Source organism: Eurytemora carolleeae, unplaced genomic scaffold (genome assembly GCF_000591075.1).
Source record: "Eurytemora carolleeae unplaced genomic scaffold, Eaff_2.0 scaffold690, whole genome shotgun sequence".
Classification (NCBI taxonomy): Eukaryota; Metazoa; Arthropoda; class Copepoda; order Calanoida; family Temoridae; genus Eurytemora; species Eurytemora carolleeae.
Window position 1 is genome coordinate 62,918 of NW_019396587.1, and position 20,592 is coordinate 83,509.

General features: G+C 31.9%; 1 protein-coding gene across 1 annotated transcript; it reads right to left on the reverse strand.

The window, feature by feature from the left end:
* Positions 1 to 1,545: 1,545 nt before the first annotated feature.
* LOC111705950 (titin homolog) lies at positions 1,546 to 18,425 on the reverse strand. The gene is made up of 9 exons (XM_023478664.1): positions 18,253 to 18,425; positions 16,997 to 17,905; positions 12,589 to 12,883; positions 10,590 to 10,725; positions 9,356 to 9,531; positions 7,429 to 7,557; positions 4,410 to 4,551; positions 2,148 to 2,269; positions 1,546 to 1,549 (listed from the first exon to the last, which is right to left on the reverse strand). The coding sequence occupies exons 1-9, from the start codon at positions 18,305 to 18,307 to the stop codon at positions 1,546 to 1,548; spliced, it is 1,968 nt and encodes a 655-aa protein (XP_023334432.1). The 5' UTR covers positions 18,308 to 18,425.
* Positions 18,426 to 20,592: the final 2,167 nt, after the last annotated feature.

Genomic DNA, 20,592 nt, shown 5'->3' on the forward strand with positions numbered 1-20,592 from the left:
AGAATTATAATCCTTGACGAATCTAATTTAAACTTTTAATAAGTTATATTTGTTTTCAACTATAACCTCATAGAACCGAGTTATAACGAATCTTATAAAAACATGATTAAATAATTTTATGAAAAAAATATTTTGAACTGCAAGCTTGAAAAAATAGAAAACCCAAAAAAATACGATTTAAATCAAGTTTTACGAACTTTTTTTGTAATTACTTAAAGCACATTTTTTCAAATAAAGGAATTGAGTTTTTGCCGCAAACCCAAATTTTCTAATCCTTATATCTTTGCAACCTAATGTTGTAAACTTTTTTAAACTGTTTGGTCTGACAGGATGTATAGTTTAAAATATCAAAGGTCTAGAACATCGGGTTGCTGAGATTAAAAAATTAGAGTTTGTGGCAAAAACTTAATTCCTTTTTAAAAGTCCTAAATCTATGTCAATAAGAAATATAATGTTTATATTAAGAAAACACAATAGAAATTATGCAGTTGAAGGTTTTTCTATTCTTTATTTACAGAAACAATGGAGGTCCAACTATTTCTATGTGTAATTTCAAACTTTAAGAAACCTCGTTCAAAATGTAGAAATACACTCAACTTAAACTTTTAAACAAGAGAAAGTAATCTTTTTCAATGAAAAATGTATCCATTCTTTTAAAAGTAAATCAATTTAAGGAAAACAGAAAATTTAAATGTGTTTGAAATTTCGTTCGAAGACGTAAATCAGCTATATTATTGCTTTTCGTAGCAGATTTATTGGATTTTCTTTTAAAAAAAGGTGTTTTTAAGGCAACATGCATAAATATAAGAAAAACATAGAAAGAAGTAATTTAAGAATTAATTTTTATTACTACGAGAATGAATATCAAGAAATTTTACAATCAAGAAGTTAGAAACAGTTTATGAACTTTAATGTTTCCTTTTAAGCTTAAGTGTCAGAAAGTGTGTAAACCTAATTCTTGAAGTTTACAACATTTTAATCTGTCCTGGGACTGGTTGGTTCCCCCCTGGAGAATATGTATATAGAGGAAAATAAAAACAAGAAAATAAACTTGTTGTTATATTTGTATTATTCATGTACTAGCTTGGGAACCCAGCGTTGCCCAGGTTACACATGATGAAAGTCGGTCATGGGGTTCCTGAGTTATGATTGTGCATTCAAATAGACAAACAGAGATTACTACTTTATATATATGGCTGTATTGTCAAAGACTTTCAAAATCCTTTAAAAGGGACTATACCTAGTTTTTAAAAACAATATTATACTTTAAAAAATGTTTTTCTTGATAATTTTTAATATCTGCAGATTTTATTTTAGACCTAAAATGCGGTCAGTGGCAGGTTTAAGACTTTAAGCCATTCCTTGGATCAAATACATACTGCTTAGAAAAGTTTCCTTGTACTGGTAAAATAACAAAAGAACCGGGATGACGAATTTAAAGTCTTAAATCGGGGCATTCATGTCTTATATTTCCTGGAATCCCAGGCTTGGTCAGAGATACAACACAAAAGTGTTTTGTATTTATATATAAATATATATATATATTTACCTGAACAACCAGAAAGGAATTAAGTAGTAGCCTCAAACTATAATTGCCTGAGTTTCTGGAAAATATTCAATTCCTTTCTTAGTCGAAGCACTGGCCATTTTAGTTTGAAACTTTGGTCATTTGTGCAAATTGATAACTCGTATCAAACAATATTATTAAAAACCTTCTTGATGGCGTAAACTTTTCTTAGCTTTTATAGAATTTATAGTTTGTAATATCAAAGGTCTACAAATTTTGTCTCCCTCAAACCAATAAAAGTTTTTATAAACTATGTTAATACTCTCTTCAAATTGTTAATTTTTTAATATTATTTTTAGACATCAAGATTTTTTTAGAAAAAGCCTGCTTGCAGAGTTTAGAATTTAAGAATAATATCCATATTCTTGATTAGGATAGAGCATCTTTATCGCAATAAAACGCTGATGTTTAATAACGAACCAACGAATGTTTGCCCATCATTATCCATAAAGGAATTGAGCCTTTGCCACAAAATCTGATTTTCTTTATCCTTACAACCCAATTTCATAGATCTTAGATATTTCAAACTATGATTTTTTTCAAATCAATAATCTAAGTTTGAAATACCAAAGGTTTACACCATGAGGCTGCAAAGATATTTGAGATTTTCATGAAGAGTTTTACCTGAATTTTATCAATCGCAGTTTTATGTTTCCTAGTTTCAGCAACAGGTGGAGATACTTTCGGTTGGGCTTTGTGGACCTACACAAATATTTATATATTTATATATTTAGGGGGATTGGAACTATAGCTAGAGCACAGATATCTAGACAACTATGAAAGTTATGCATTAAATTTAAAGACCGCGCCGACTTTCAATTGTGTCGCACTACCCTGTAGATGGCAATTTTTGTGAGAGAGCGGAGGTTACACGTTAAAGCAAAGACCCAATATTTAATAAAAGCAAAGACCTAATATTTAATAAAAACAAAGACCTAATATTCAATAAAAGCAAAGACCCAATATTTAATAAAAGCAAAGACCTAATATTTAATAAAAGCAAAGACCTAATATTTAATAAAAACAAAGACATAATATTTAATAAAAACAAAGACCTAATATTTAATAAAAGCAAAGACTATATGTGTAACCTGAAATTCTTGAAATATAAATAGAAAGTGCAAATGTTAAAAGGTAAATAAATGATCTGCATGGTAAACAAACATGGAAACATGTTTAAAAGCTTTAAATAATGTTTCACCGACAGAACGGTGATTTATATTTTCAAAATTGTAACATAGCCTTTTAATATATTTTTTTTAGGTCCATCTTTATTAATTGTGGCTTAAATATCGAAACAAAATCTTTTAAAAAAAGGTTTTAAAACAGAGGGGTTTTATCTAAATAAAATATTTTTCAAAAAGTGGTCAGATTTAAATAAAATTGTTAAAAAAAGGGGTAAGGTAAGGGGTATAAACTAGACCATAAATTCAAATTAGATTTTAAAAGAAAATTTTAAGTTTTTTTTTCATGGATTGTCTCTTTAAGGCTGTGCAATATTCTTGCAAGTTTGCTAGGATTGAGAAGTTTGCACAGATTCTCCGAGGATGATTTGCATGAAACTCCTGCGAATTGATTGATTGATTGTTAGACCAAATATTGGTGTTTTAATGGTAAAATATGCAGGCGGCAGAACATTTATTAAACAATACAAAACCTCAACTGGAAACTTTTGAACTAAAAAAGAATGAGTTAAACTCGTTTTTAATGAACAGGGTTACCCACAAAGAATAATAAGACTTTAGATTTATGATTTCCTTCAACTATAAACTTATTTCTTTCTTTGCCAAATCATAAAATAAACCATTTAAACAACACATTTAAGGCAGAAGATTTGTTTTTAACTTTAAATCGTTGGATTTGCAGAGTTTTTGGTCGTCTTTACAGTCTAATTCGTTGGGTTTAACATTGAATAGTAAAAAAATTTAAAAATCAATATTTACAAACAAGTTAAACCTCTAAGGTTTAAAAATGTTGGTTATAGTTAAGTAACTAAGGTTTCGAACCTTAAACTTAAACTTATTGAAAAGTTACTACCTCTGGAGGAAAGGATAGAACGAAGAGATATTATTGGTAAAAAATAAATTTGAAATTCCGAAGAATTGGAAAAGGAAAAGGTTTAAAAGCTAAAAAGCAGAAAATATGTTAAAAATGAAAATAAAAAGTAATTTAAAATATATGCAAGCATTTTAAATCAGAAAGCGAATGATTAAAAAATAAGGTTTTTGAAACAATTTTAAAGGAAAACTAAAAATAATAAAATTGATAAAAATGTTAAAAAATAATTAATTAATGTGACAAGGATTAAAAGAACGCTGTAATTTAGAAAGGTTGAGAAAGGGTGAGTGAATAAGTAAGTAAAGAAAGGATGAGTAAATAAGTAAGCAAAGAAAGGATGAGTAAGTAAGTAAGTAAAGAAAGGATAAGTAAGTAAGTAAGTAAAGAAAGGATGAGTAAGTAAGTAAGTAAAGAAAGGATGAGTAAATAAGTAAGTAAAAAAAGGATGAGTAAATAAGTAAAGAAAGGAAGAGTAAATATGTAAAAAAAGAATGAGTAAATAAGTAAAGAAAGGATGAGTAAATAAGTAAATAAAGAAAGGAGGAAAATATGACAAACTAAAGGATGAAGTTACAGGCATCTAGGCCCGAACTTAATGCATCGGAGGGATAACTGAACTACCTCCCGCCGGTTCAAATCCTAAATCACAGATTCAAATCCTAATGAATCTTTAACTTTAATCAGTGATTCAGTATTTAAACTGGCGGAAGTTCAGAGACCTTTCTCAAATTAATCAAATTCCATCCTAGGATGAATGAATATTTAGCATAAATAAACTCTATACCTGGGGTTTCCTAAGATGAATAACTGAATTATCAGGTTGTGTGAATGCTGTCACCTTCCCTCCATTACATATAAACTCTTGCATGATCCTACTCCGAGGTGGTAGAACCACTGGACGATAGAGAGCTGGATCAAATTTTCCACTGCAAATATATTAATACATTACAGATAAACTCCTGCATGATCCTACTCCGAGGTGGTAGAACCACTGGACGATAGAGAGCTGGATCAAATTTTCCATTGCAAATATATTAATACATTACAGATAAACTCCTGCATGATCCTACTCCGGGGTGGTAGAACGACTGGACGAAATTTTCCACTACAAATATATTAATGCATTACTCAAGGACAGGGAATCGTTTATTTAATCCGTTTTATTTTTAGATTCGAGGATTTTTGGATTTTTCGTGTCTAACATTTATCCTCCAGAAGTACATTAGCTTTTTCTCACTGAACGAGTGTATACTTTGTCAGAAGAAATAGGCCTGTGGCCGAATTTAAAGAATTTGAGCGGCGGTTTAAATTTAAGGCGCGGTTTAAATATGGTTGGTTCCACTTAAAATTGTATCAAATGTTTCAAGATTTTAGCCGGCGCTGAATTTAAACCGGGTTTTAGCGGATTTAAACCGCGGCTCAAATTCTTTAAATTCCATCTCAGGACACTATACTCAAGACACAATTAAACGGTCAAAGAAACTGATTATTTGCCACCCACAAATAATGATTTTTATCAATCTCTATTTCTTTGCAACCTAATGTCGTAGACATTTAACCTTTCAAACTACATAAATTCTGCAAGCTTTATAAGTTAGAAATATCAAAGGTTTACTGCACCATCAACTTGCAAAAATAGGGGAGAGACCTCATAGCTCTTCTAATTTTGATTTTACAACAAAGAATGAAAAAGCCAAGTAAACTTTTTTCTACAGATGTTTATAATAAGATAAAAATTATTTTTTAAATTGTAAAATGTGCATCATACTGCATAGTTGATATGAAGCAAACCTTTAGAGACATACAATAGTTTTAGGAATTAAGAAGCACATTTTCTAACACCTATATATTCTTTGCGCCCAAATGGTGCAAATCCTTAATATTTCAAACTTGATCTAATGGAATTCATAGTTTAAAATATCTAAAGTCTACGACATTGGGTTGCAAAGATATAGAGATTAGAAAAAGAGAGTATGAATAAAAACGATAAAAACAAAGATGAAAGTGCAATCTGATGCAGTTTTTACCAATACCTTCTCAGCCGTCCGATACAAATATAATTCAGGGTCTAATCTACCAAATTTGGGAAAATAAAAATAAACTTTTTCTTTTTATCCTTTACTTTTCTTAGATAATCGAAAAGTTAAAATTTCATTTAGTATTTATTTATTGCACTTTGGACTGAATTCGGAATGAAAGATGTTTCATAAATTTTTAGAAAAAAATAGCTTTAAAGGGAGTGTAGACATTATTTTAAATGATCCTCCATGTTGGCGTAGCGTTTCTGATTCACAGCAGTACCCTTTAAACCTTTGACTGAGGAATGATGACGGACCGTCTAAAGAAACTAAAAACTTAGTTTCTTCAAAATATAAATATTTTCCTTTTAAAAGTCGCTGAAAATTTATAGTTGTTCAGATTATCAGTAGTTCATATTATACAGTATTACCGTTTAATGGCAATTTCTATTTCAGAGATAAAAACACGGAGTTCTCTGCCCTCCTTGACCAGTAAAAGATTTAAAGTAAACATGACTTCAGCGGAATTAAGATTTCGCCACAAACTGAATTGTTTAAATCACTATATCTTTGCAACCTTTAGATTATTTAATCTAACAGATTTCATATTATGAAATATCAAAGGTCTACAACATCGGGTTGCAAAGATATAGGGATTAGAAAATCCGATTAATATCAAATGAAATATGCACATCTACATTTCCCCTCCAGTTTCAAAGTGTAGCCAATAATTGTCGGAAACGTATTGACATGTTAGAATGGTTTAGGTTATATTATAGTTTGCAAAAAGAATTCAAATTTCAACTACAACTCCTACAACAATAAAATAAATTCACAATTCGCCCATATGGTTGCAACACTTTTGCCTAAAGGAACCAGGACGCTAGTGTCAAACTGATATTTTCTTAACCCTTTGTTTTTGCAACCCGATTTTTGCTAACTTTTTTGATCTTACAGATTTCGTAGTTTTAAATATCTTAAGGTCTACGACAGAAGTCAGACTATGGTGTGAAATGTTACTTATCTACTGCAGTGTTTGATCGAGAAATCAATTTAATCTGAACAAGATGGCCGGAAATCAAATTAATCTGCACAAGATGGCCGGAAATCAAATTAATCTGCACAAGATGGCCGGAAATCAAATTAATCTGCACAAGATGGCCGGAAATCAAATTAATCTGCACAAGATGGCCGGAAATCTAATTAATCTGCACAAGATGGCCGGAAATCAAATTAATCTGCACAGGATGGCCGGAAATCAAATTAATCTGCACAAGATGGCCGGAAATCAAATTAATCTACACAATATGGCCGGAAATCAAAATTAATCTGCACAATATGGCCGGAAAACAATGCTTGATCTTGAGATTTCAAAGTTAAAAGGACCGGTCAATTATTTGGTTCTGGGTAAACTAAATAGCCTATCAGCTATCCATTGGTATTTATAACTGTGGCCGGTGAAAAAGCCGATCTACGCTAAAATTACCGAAATAAGGAAACGGTCCCTTTAAGGGGAAGGTTTCTTTTCTTGTTGATGAATGCAAGTCCCTTAATTCTTCTTGTTAAAGGTTGACAGAGAGTCCCTTTGATTTTACTTTTTAATGACTGACAGTTCCTTTAATTTTAATTTTTAATGACTGACAGTTCCTTTAATTTTAATTTTTTAATGGCTGACAGTTCCTTTAACTTTACTTTGTTAATGGCTGACAGTTCCTTTAATTTTACTTTGTTAATGGCTGACTGTTCCTTTAACTAGATTTTTAATGACTGTCCCTTTAACTTTACCTGTTTGAGTGTGGTTTAACAACTGAAGGTTGTGTGTATGAATGACTGGCAGGATGCTTGAGGTTCAAGGTCTCCGGCTGCAGGGGAGTAGGGTCAACTTGGACAGGAGAATCACTCAGCATATTCTCCCTAGAGTACAGAGGGTTTAAATAAACTTGTCTGATTTATTTTAGGGGCTTAATTACTCGTTTCAAACTCTAATTTTCTAATTTGAATATCTTTGCAAACTGATGTTGAAGATCTATGATCTATGAATTCTCCTAGATCTAAAAGTTTGAAATATTAAAGGTTTAAATCATCAGCTTGCAAAGATATAAGAAAATTAGAGTAATCAGTTCCTTTATAAAATCGAAAGGATATTCAAAACAATGCATTATACAATTTATAAAAGACGAGTTAAAATATTTATTTTTCTACATTTTAAATAATTTAGTTCATTTACATTTATATATATGCAAGAATTTCTCATAAGTGTTGAGAATAAGAATTATTAGAAAATGTATTAGCATTGAGAGAGGTATTTAAATATATGTAAATATAAATATTTATAAATATGTAAAATACAAAAATATTAATCCAAAAACAAGAATTGTATTAGTTTGTACTTGATTTATAAAATTGTTATAGTTCTATAAAATTATAGCTTGAGTAGAGATGGATCGTTTCCATTTTTTTTAAACGTTCGTTTTGTTTTGAAAAAAAACGAAAAAAGTTTTTTAAACCGATCGCTTCTTTAAATATCGTTTTTTGAAAACGGTTGTTTTTCGTTTTATAGAAAAAACTATCGTTTTAATTTTAAAGACGACCGTTTTTCGTTTTAAAAACGATCGTAATTGAACACAATCCTTCTTTAACAACCATTAAAAACGACCCTTCGTTAATGACCGTTAACGACCTTCAATAGAAAATACAGTTTTGGTCAGGTTATTTATTTCGAAATAAAAAGTTTTGATAACATGCATAACCTTATCTTTATGAAAAAAAAATTCAATTAATTGTCATAGAACTCAGATTCATGAGCGAATTTTTTTTTAAACGATCTTTTCAAAAAAAAATATTTTTTTTTAAAAAACGACAGTTTTCGTTTAAAAAAAACATCGTTTTTCGTTTTTAGAAAATTCAAAACGAGTGGTTCGTTTTCCGAAACTATCGTTTTATCCAAAAACGAAACGATCGTTTTAAGAAAAAAAATTAGAACGAAAAGAAAATCTATCGTTTTTTCGATCGTTTTTAAAAACGATTAACAACACTACTTGAGTACCCATTTTTGCCTGGAATTTATCTATTAAAGTTAACCCAACCATTTTTGAATTGTTAACCCAGGCTAAGCCAAACAGAATGTGAGGCAAATCAGTAAAAGGGTTCATAAGTTATGATCGGACAATAAAACAAACAGACACACATAGATCACTAAATACTTTATATATAAAGATAACAAAATAATATAATAAAAAACTTGTCTATTTTTAGCTAAACTGATTCGGAGAAAGATGGTGGGGGAAATTTGAAAGTTAAATAATTCTTAAAATAGATTTTATTGAGCTCAATTTGCCAAGCAGCAAAATTAAACAATATCAAATTGACTGGCAACAATTTAAAAAATGTTGTTTAGTTGTGACAATTAAATTAGTAAATTTTTATTTTAAAAATATTTTCTTTCGTCTGATTTAGATGAATTTTAAGTTTTAAAGATTTTTAACCCTATTTTAGGGAAAAAGCTATTTTTTTCTCATTAAATAAAAATAATTTAACAACCAATTTTCCATCCATTTTAAAGACATTTCATTAAAAAAAATTCAATGTTTTTATGCCTGAAATCCGAAGCATACAAATATTTTGAAAAATTTGTGAATAACATCGCTAATCCCGTTTTCTACTCACCATCTAATTTTTTTATGTGAACGAAAATGTATAAAATACAACGAACCTTAATCTCCTGAGCTCATCCTCCCTCTCCTTGAGCTCCTTGATCTCCTTGGCGATCTTGTCCTCGGTCGGGTTCGAGGTTCGAGGAGAAGGAGTATCCGGGGTGTCCGGAGCACTTTCTCCGCGTACTCCCCAAACCCGGAGATTCTGGGACGGAGTCTCAAAACTCAGAATATCCTAAATAAAGGAACTGAGTTCTGGTCACAATTCAAAGTTTCTTATCCCAATATATTTGCTGCAACCTGATGGTTTAAACCTTTGATATTCCAAACTTAGAATATTTGATCTTTAAGAATACATAGTTTAAAAATATCTAAGGTCTACCACATCGGGTTGCATAGGAATTAAAAAAAACAGAGTTCGTTGCAAAAACTCAGTTCTTTAGAAAATCAAAATAATTTATCAAGAGTAATATGTACGAATAAAATATTGACAGGAAAAAGTTATAAAAATGCACAAAATGAAACTTAACAGGAAAAATTGCTTAAAGTTCTTTAAAAATAATTAAAAAAAATACTTTAAATAATTGGAAAATCTTTTTATCATCGTTTTTCCCGAACACTCCCTTTAACAAGCACTATGCATTTTAGTTTAGCATATATCAGCTGTGAAGTTATATTGTTAACAAATGCATTTCTCCGCAAATATCTCATTTGTAAATCTATCTTGAGGTCAGGTTTAGTCAGGTTTAGTCAGGTTTATTAGATTTAGGTTTCTCTTCTTGTGCTCCGACAAATCTAGACTGTCCGATCTAATCAAATCAATTTTGCAGGGAGGCCCACAATACACATGAAAGGTAAATAACTTAGCTATGTCGTCTATTTCAAAAGCCGTGTAACATACCGCTCGCTTCTTCAGAAACCTTTGTACTACCTTTGTGATGAATTTCTACCGTACCGCTAACTTGTACGTACAAGAATATTTGTGCCGTCACATCTTTTGATGAATATGTACCGTACCGCAAGCTTGTAAAGGAATATTTATACCGTCCGGTCTATTAATAAACATGTATCGTACTGCTAGCTTGTAAAGGAATATTTGTACCGCCACGTCAATTGATGAATATGTACCGTACCACCAGCTTGTACAGGAATTTTTTTAATGTCCCACTCATGGCCGGATAACTATGTACTGTAACACAAGCATGTACACACACATGTACTGTCCTGTCGAATTGTTAATATTTACCGTATCAACGCTTCTTCTTCAATGTAAAGTAATCGGGACACACGCACCTGAAAATCTTCACTATGCTTTGAGTTGAGGCTGTTTTGAGAATCCCTCCGTCCGAACTCATATTTTTGAAGAGGTTTGGTTTGCTCCGGGATAGGAGCTGTCTGCAGGATTCCTGCATTCTCATAAATACATTCCCTAAACATATTCTTCTAATAACACTCATCTCTACACAGTGAGAACCAGAAAATTGTTGAATAAGCAGACGTCATTATAGCAATCCTCTATTTGATGTTGATACAAAGCAAAGAGTTTTACGATAGTAACTTATAAATCACTTATTAGATTAAATAGGGCTGTTTACATAATGCAAATTCTGTGTCTTATGTTCATTGGACTGTTAAAGTCATAACTTGTGTCTCCTTATTCCAGAGTTTTCTTTTTCTCACTGTAGCTTAACCAAAATATGTTTTTTCTTCCTAAACAATACGAATAAACAATTTTAGAGGATATCTAAGATTTTTGAGTATTTCTAAAGCTCCCCCAACGTTTTTAAGAACCCCAACTGCATTTACAGAAACATCGTAACCGCATAAATAGTTCCTATCAAACATGAATATCATCAAGATTGGCCCTATCCCCAAAAAAAAAATCGTTTGCATTAAAGGGAGTGACCGGCAATGTAAGGTAGTTGAACTGAGTATGCAGTGTTGTGGAAAACAATTCTTTCGGATTCATTTGAGACATATTAAACTTTTTAAAGATCTGTAAATCCTGAGTTTGAGCGCAAATTTGACGTTTAAAACTCCTACTTTGGGGGTGGATACGTTTTCAGAATCGGTTTTTTTTAATTACTAAATAACGACGACGAAAAATAAAGTAAACATCACACAGTAAACTAAGTAGATGGTTGGGAACATATTTCTAAAAAGAAATTTGTCAATAAATCAATGCTAGAATCAATTATTTCGTTTTTATTATTATATTGAATTTCTTGTCTTCTTTGAATTTATTCGCAGATTTCTTTAAATTCTTCAAATGTCGTCTTTTCAATAATAATTCTAGAAAATCTGCAGAAAACCACACGGAAAAAGAGGAACCATTTTCAGGACTAAAAATAAATTTAAAATAAATATATTATATTTATTTTAATTATAACAGTTAATTTTTATTTTTTCAACCTGTTCCGATACATGACGTCTGTACTTTATTGAAAAACTTTTTACATTTTATGTCGTCGTTATTTAATAATTTAAGAAAAACTAATTCTGAAAACGTATCCACCCCCTAAATAGGAGTTTTGAACGTCGAATTTGCACTCAAACTCATGATTTACAGATCTTTAAAAAGTTTCGTATGTCTCAAATGAATCCGAAAGAAGTTTTCCACAACACTGCATACCCAGTTCAACTACCTTACATAGCCGGTCACTCCCTGTAAACTTAGCATGTTTTCAATCATTATACTGAAGACAAAAATCGCTAAAAAATGCTATTGCTTGATTTTTGGAAAATGCAAATGATGATCAAACAAAAGTCAGAAATCCCATGGGAATGATGATAACTGATACTCTAACCTACATTTTGAAATTGTATGTTGAATGGTGGAGGGCAACCACGAGCTAGTGGTTGTACTTTATAGTTCTTAAACTCAAAAAAACTGCGGATCCTTTACCAACAGAACCATTAAAAACATTGTCTGTTTAAGATATTGTTTATCTTCTCTTTGAAATTTGATTATTTTTAATTGTGGTTTCTTTGTAAAGTAACAATGGAGAATGACCCACTTTTTAAAGTTTAAAAACGACTATATCTTGCACATTAAAAGATTTAAACAGTAACAATGGGAATCGGTCATGCTCCTCTATTAATCAAAAATCGCATAAAATGACCACGACGTTCAAGTCTCTGTAAACTATGGATCTATGTTTGTTTACTTTGGTTAGATATTAAATGAGAGACAAAACTAACCTCCATAAGAAAATGTTGACACACTAGATTGAGAATGAATGACATATGGTTGTTTGTGAAGAGAAGTCGAGAGTAAAAAAAGTTTGCTTACCCAGCATCATCCGCAGAGAAATGAACAGTTGATTTTACAGTTTCACTTCCGGTTTCGATTTCGGTTTCGATTTCGTCTTCAGTTTCAACTTCAGGTTTCACTACAGTTTCGACTTCAGGGTTGAGCTCGGTATCAAGTCCATTTTCAAGTTCGGGTTCGAGTCCATTTTCGAGTCCGTTTTCAAGTCCAGTATCGATTCCAGTTTCGAGACCAGTTTCGAGACCAGTTTCGAGTCCGGTTTCGAGTCCAGAGTCGACTGAACCGTCGGAGTCGTGATTCTGATCATCCATCCTTCCTACAATAGATAGACTATACAGATATTTGATATAGATAATTTAATAACAAGTTAGTAGTTCTATGTAAACCAACCTAGAGTGCAAACGAACCTTGAAGTGTTTTTACATAATCATCGAGTAGGTGTCAGGTATATCGAGTAGGTGTCACGTATTGCGAGTAGGTGTCACGTATATCGAGAAGGCGTCGTCACGTACACCAAGTAGGTATCACGTACATCGAGTAGGTGTTACATATATCGAGTAGGTATCACGTATATTGAGAAGGTGTCACGTATACCGNTGCAAACGAACCTTGAAGTGTTTTTACATAATCATCGAGTAGGTGTCAGGTATATCGAGTAGGTGTCACGTATTGCGAGTAGGTGTCACGTATATCGAGAAGGCGTCGTCACGTACACCAAGTAGGTATCACGTACATCGAGTAGGTGTTACATATATCGAGTAGGTATCACGTATATCGAGAAGGCGTCACGTTCACCAAGTAGGTATCACGTATACCGAGTAGGTGTCACGTATAATATAAAATTACGACTGTTCAACCACCTTGAAGGATCTGATTATTCACATTAAACTCTAATTTTTTTAATCCTTTTATCTTTGAAACCTGATGTTGAAAAACTTTAATTATCTGATCTCGTTGAATTACTAGTTTGAATTATCAAAGATCTTTGCCGGTCTTAAGAAATAGAAAATTAAAGATTCTGGCAAGAATATCAGTTTTTTAGGAGCGTTTTGCTATAATTAACAGAATTCCAAACAAAAATAAATTGAGTCTTTGCGATAAATATGAATTCTCTAATCTATATATATCTTTAAACCTGATGGTGTAAACCTGTGATACTCCAAACTTAAATGATTATAATATAATTCAAAGATCTGATATACGTTATATAAAGATCTGATATAAAGATCTGATATCCGTTATATAAAGATCTGATATCCGTTATACAAAGATCTGATATCCGTTATATAAAGATCTGATATCCGTTATATGAAGATCTCATATCCGTTTTTAAAATACACTTTTATGAAAAAATATTCTATGTTTTAAAATCTTAAAGAGTCTGAAGACAAAAAAGTTTTTTTCTATATTTACAATATTTTTTTTGTAAAAAAAAAATTTCAAGGTGATTTTGTTAATATAAGTGTTAGGGCAAAAAACAAGAAAGAAAGATCTGATATCCGTTATATAAAGATCTGATATACGTTATATAAAGATCTGATATCCGTTATATAAAGATCTGATATCCATTATATAAAGATCTGATATACGTTATATAAAGATCTGATATAAAGATCTGATATCCGTTATATAAAAACAAGAAAGGGGGGGGGGCGTAGAACGCCTCCCCCCAGCCTGTTTTAGTTTGCAGAGGAGACCGTTTTGTGAATCAGGCATTGCCATAATTGCCTGGAGAGCACTTGAAATTACGCTTACAATCCTATTTAGCAGTGTTAACTCTAGGATTAACATTTTTCATGTTTTTTAAATCTTATAAATAGTAGAAAGATTGATCACGTTTTGCCCCTTGGCACTCACGCGTATAGACAAGCTAGTGTTTTATAGCTTTAAACCCGAGAGAGAGAAAATATCTTTTCTAAATCTTAAAAAATAAAACTCATAATTACACAACTTCCAAGGTAGCTTGATTAGTGAAAAGGAAAAAATATAAAAAAGTGGAAATTTTTTCTCATATTTACATATATGATGTTTAAATCTAATATAAAGGTATATAAAAAACTTAGACAATAATTATACTTTCACTAAGTTGTATAATGTAAAAAATTATACGTGTTAAACCATAATGATGAGAAAAAGGTTTTTTTTTGCAGTTTATATAGAAAACGTAGAAATAGTAAGATTTATTGCCTTTTTACATAATAAAAAAATAAATGATTTGTTTAAGAAAGTTAAGATTTACTCTGAATTAGAATGAAATAATTAAAAAAAACTATTAAGTACTAAAAAGTTTGCAAGCACAAACAAAAGGTTCTCCTCTCTGCTTGAAACAAACCAGAGAACTGTAGTTGACACTGTATTGTAATATTTTATAATGAAACTACATCTAGTCAACAGCACGCCAACATTTACATAGAATAGGAACTTGACATTAGGCTTTCATGGAATACAACAATTAGCACGAACAAATTCTTTGCTTGAAGAGTTCGTCGTCTTGTGAAGTATTATAAAATAGTATAAAAGAAGTGTTTGCAAAAAAATGATTTTTAACTTAATTAAAAAATAGAAGACTCTTCAAGTCATATGTAGTATCAATTCTGTTATATTGTCTACACCGAGATATACTCGCGAATTTTTATAAATGTTTTTGTGGATTTCTTACAAATCTGAAGAAAATAAGATGATTTTGATTATTTCAAAACAGCGGTGCATGGAGAATGTTAGGGAACAGACTCATTTTAAGATTTTTAAAACTCAAATTGAAATCTAGAACTAAACTTAATGAATATTTATAGAATATAGAATACATATTTGTTAAGCAATTTACAGGCTTTAGTTAAATATGTCAATCATTTTTACATTTCTGATAATCAGACTTCTCTTTCTTCCCATACTTAATACTTCCAAACTTCAATTCTTCTCCTTTCCACTCCCCCCCCCCCTTTCCATCACACTCCTCCCCTTCTTTCCACTCCCCCCCTTCTGCTTCTACCCCCTTTCCATCCCACTCCACCCCTCCTTTCCACTCCCCCTAGCTCCCTTTTGCTTCTATCCCCCCTTTCCACCCCACTCAACCCCTCCTTTCCTTCACCTCTTCAAACCTTTTATGAAACTATAGTGTACTTTATCATTCTTCCTCACTTCATCGTGAATTTCATAATCATCGTGCTATAAAGTTAAATTAGCTGTACATTATAGCACGTGTGCTTTAAAGTTTTTATTGGTTCCTGGATTTTCTCCGGATTTTCTGCTTTGTTTCAAAGCTTATTTGATCTAGAAATAGCCATTGAAATAAGACAAGTACACAAACGTTTCATAAAATTACCAATAACACTTTTATTTTGGCACGACGGGCTATAACATTTTTGGACAAAAACTTTATAAGACTGGGAACCAAAATAACAGTGTTATAAATGTTATTATAGTATTTTAATTTCTATTTTAAAGCATGTTAGTTTGGGTTAGTTTGAAGTTTAGAGTTTGATAATATAGAAATAAAATTGTTAAAAATGTAGAATAAAGAAAGAAAAGGAAGAGTGTAGATTAAAGAAAAAAAAATATTATGGAGATTGTATAGTGTAAAGTGTAGTGTAGAGTAAAGAAAGTATAATGTAAAGTGTAGAGTGTAGAGTAAAGAAAGTAAAATGTAACGTGTAGAGTGTAGAGTAAAGAAAGTATAATGTAAAGTGTAGAGTGTAGAGTAAAGAAAGTAAAATGTAAAGTATAGAGTGTAGAGTAAAGAAAGTATAATGTAAAGTATAGAGTGTAAAGTAAAGAAAGTAAAATGTTAAGTATAGAGTGTAGAGTAAAGAAAGTAAAATGTAAAGTTTAGAGTGTAGAGTAAAGAAAGTGTAATGTAAAGTGTAGAGGGTAGAGTAAAGAAAGTATAGAGTAAATTGTAGAGGGTTGGGTGCAGAGTAGAGAATGTTTACAGTAAAATGCAGAAAAAAACGTATAGCGTAAACAGTGGAATAAGAAAAGTAGGGTGTTTTAAATGTACAGTGTGTATAAGTATAAAGAAAGTATATAAAGTATGTTGCAAAGTACAGGTAAATATAAAGTGTGTAGTTTATATATACTATATATTGCAGCGTATGTACAGTGTATACGTATGACGAAAGTAGAGTATATAAAGTATGTTGCAAAGTACACGTAAATATAAAGTGTGTAGTATATATACTATATATTGCAGAGTATGTACAGTGTATACGTATGAAGAAAGTAGAGAATATAAAGTATGTTGCAAAGTACACGTAAATATAAAGTGTGTAGTATATATACTATATATTGCAGCGTATGTACAGTGTATACGTATGAAGAAAGTAGAGAATATAAAGTATGTTGCAAAGTACAGGTAAATATAAAGTGTGTTGTATATATACTATATATTGCAGCGTATGGCGGAAAAATTGTAGTAAACTACTAACTGAACCTTTCAGTTTAGAAGCTGCAGCTAGCTGGGGCCAGTATTGAGTAACTTTCATCTCATTCATAATCCTTTCATTTTCCTTTCCACTCTCCTCCTTTAAAAACACTTCATCTTTCTTAGCCGTCTCATCTTTCGTATAATTAAAGGTGATTTCATGAACTGGTTCAATGTTTAATTCCTCCGGAGTGTCTAAAAATAGTACTGGAGCAGGAAGAACCGGTTCAAGATCTCCAAGAGCAAGTTCAGGATCTTCATGAGTAGGTTTAGGATCTTCAGGAGCAGTTTCAAGTTTCTTTGGGTCCTGCTCTCCGTTTTCCTTAGCGGGTTGATTTCTAACCTTTGATCTAGACTTTTTCCCTTTTTGTATTTTAATTTTCTCCTTGCCTTGATTTTGCTTTGAGACATCTTCTTGTTCTTTTTCATGAGCACCTGGACGGCATGGTCGCCAAATCCTGGCTTTAACTGCTACTTCATTTTTTGGGGGGTTTCTGTTTTTCTCCACAACTTTTCCTTCCTTGTCCTGATATTGTTCTTCCTGGTTTGGAGGATTTTCCTCTTCTTTTAGTGGAATTTCCGCATTCAATTTCTTCTGTATGTTTCCGTCCTGATTTTTAGATTTTCGGTCTTTCTTTTGTTTTCCTAAGTTTTCCTTGGTATGTCCTTCTTCATTCAGGGGTTCTGTCTTTTCCGGGGTTTCTTCTTCTTTCTGTTTTTCTTTTGTATCCTTTTGTTTGTTATTCTTTCTATGAGGCTTTTTGCGTTTTTCTTGGTTCTTCCTATCCTTACTTTTATCTCGAGATATTTTGATTTCTCCTTGTATCTCTTTTTTCTGTTTATCCTTGAGATTTGATCCCTCGTGCGTCTCATCTCCCCTACTCCAGCTGCTCCCGGAGTCGGACGAATACACTGAATCTGGAGATAACAATCAAACCTTAAATTCATCCTTCCGTCTCGTCACGAACCAGAGTATTAAGAAATATTTTACAAAACATGATTCTTAAAAAAAGATTTAAAATTCCACCTAATTCAACGTTGTGAAACCTTGACGTATAGTGCATTAAGACGACACTATAGTACAGTAAAATGAGAAATCCAAGCCAAGGTTGGATAAATCCACGATAAATATTCTGTTCCGGATCCAAGATTTCTCTAACTACTACTACTTGAATACTAAGATGCATGAGACAGACATAATGGCTAATTATATGCTATATAGTACGGAGTAAACAAACCAAGGATAAGGATGGGTTTGATTGTGCCTAAGGAGAGAGAAGAGGGAGGAGATATTTGCATATTGAAGAACGATGCTGGCATATTGCGTGGAAATGCGCGATGTACAGAGTACACTCTTTACTGAGTTTGAAGTTTGGGGGATTTTTGTGTGATTGTCCTGAACCCCACTGGAACCCACTATGTTGAAAGTTGAGAAGAAACTGAGTATGGTTCCTCATTCTTGACCAGACCCATCCCCCGGCACCCACTTATACCAATTTCACCCAGCAGCTGGAGTAGAGGTTGAGGATACTAGGATACAGTTAGATATAGAGTAGAGATGGTTTAGATACATGGATACAGTTAGATATAGCGTAGAGAGGGTTTAGAGACAAGGATAAAGTTAGATATAGAGTAGAGAAGGTTTAGATACAAGGATACAGTTATATATAGAATAGAGAAGGCTTAGAGACAAGGATACAGTTAGGTGTAGAGTAAAGAGGATTTAGATACAAGGATACAGTAAGGTGTAGAGTAAAGAGGATTTAGATACAAGGATACAGTTATATATAGAGTAGAGATGGTTTAGATACAAGGATACAGTTAGATGTAGAGTAGAGAGGGTTTAGATACATGGATACAGTTAGATATAGCGTAGAGAGGGTTTAGAGACAAGGATAAAGTTAGATATAGAGTAGAGAAGGTTTAGATACAAGGATACAGTTATATATAGAATAGAGAAGGCTTAGAGACAAGGATACAGTTAGGTGTAGAGTAAAGAGGATTTAGATACAAGGATACAGTAAGGTGTAGAGTAAAGAGGATTTAGATACAAGGAAACAGTTAGATGTATAGTAGAGATGGTTTAGATACAAGGATACAGTTAGATGAAGAGTAAAGAGGATTTAGATACGAGGAAACAGTTAAAAGAGAGGATTTAGATAGATACAAGGATACAGTTATATATATAGTGTAGAGAAGGTTGGGATAAATGAATGAATGAAATCATATATATTTCTTCATTTGTATCTTTTGGTACATATCTTATGACATACGAAAATTATATCTATATTTATATAAGATGTATTGAAGGGAGAGGGGGGGGGGCCTATCATAACATGACGTCCAATGATTAGCTGTTAGATAAGTTCTAAACCCTAGGGAAGGACAAATTACAAATGATATATCTGAGAAACTATTATACCGCCGCCTATGATAGAATAGAAGTTCGCGGATGTATCATTTCAGGGTTCCTCCTGATAGGGACTGTAAAGGAAAAATGAAAGGAGGTATAACCTAAACATTTTAGGAGTTGATCGAGACCCAGTTCTATCTTATGTTCTGTCTCGAGAAATTGATTTATAACTGTGTAAAATTTCAGTGTTCCTGAAGAGTGAAAAAGTTTAACTTGATATTGCGGTGCATATCCGTCCTGGTAAGATATTGAGGTTGTTTTTAAGATACACCCTGTACAGCTGGAGACACCTTTTACGTGCTTTTTAACTTTTTTTATGTTAAAGTTTGTCTATTAATAATCCAAGACCTTTCTGCATGTATCACCTTGTTCATTATAAATGTTCATGGTCTCCTTCCAAAATTGAGGTCTGTACTTTCAAGAACGTCTAGTTACCTATTTTACTCTTTATTTATGTTTTGAGAAACCCGCAACTCGCGAACACAAAATTTTATATATATTAATTTTCGTATAAATTTAATTTCTCGAGACAGGAACACCAGATAGAACTCTCCTGGGTCTCGATCAACTTCTAAAATACTTAGGTTTCAGCCTATACACCCTTTCATTTTTTATTTACAGTCCCTTTAAAGGGATTGTCGATGTAATTTCAATTAACAATGAGGAAGATGTTATCGATTTCTTCTTTAAAAGAAATGTTTCTGTCAATTTCCTTCCTTGTCACGGCTGCATGAAACCGCGAGTCACAAAATTGAAAATCTAAAATTTAGATATAAAAAAGAGAATCTAGATAAATAGATAAGATAGATAAAGTTTATTGCTAAATACATGTATCTGTGTACAGAACAGAACGAGTTTACAATTACAAATTGGTGATTATATTAACAGTACAAGTATAAAGCAAGTAGGTGGAAAATAGCTCTTGGCTGTTTTGATTATTTTTTCCACCTAATTTCAATAATGATAACAAAACATCTTAAGTAAATCTATCCATTTATTATATTTGTTAAGACAAAGGTCTATAGGGTACCGTGGTGAACTAGACATGTAAGATCTAGTAAACCTTAAACCAGTGGATATCAGGATACATCCTTGAGATCTAGTAAACCTTAAACCAGTGGATATCAGGATACATCCTTGAGATCTAGTAAACCTTAAACCAGTGGATATCAGGATACATCCTTGAGATCTA

Coding starts and splice junctions, on each gene's coding strand:
- LOC111705950 (XM_023478664.1), bottom strand. CDS start 18,307: ATGCCAGCATCGTTCTTCAATATGCAAATATCTCCTCCCTCTTCTCTC. Junction 17,906..18,252: donor TCCCTCTTCTCTCTCCTTAG/GCACAATCAAAC, acceptor TGTTATCTCCAG/ATTCAGTGTATTCGTCCGAC. Junction 10,726..12,588: donor TTCTCTGCGGATGATGCTGG/GTAAGCAAACTT, acceptor GAATATGTTTAG/GGAATGTATTTATGAGAATG.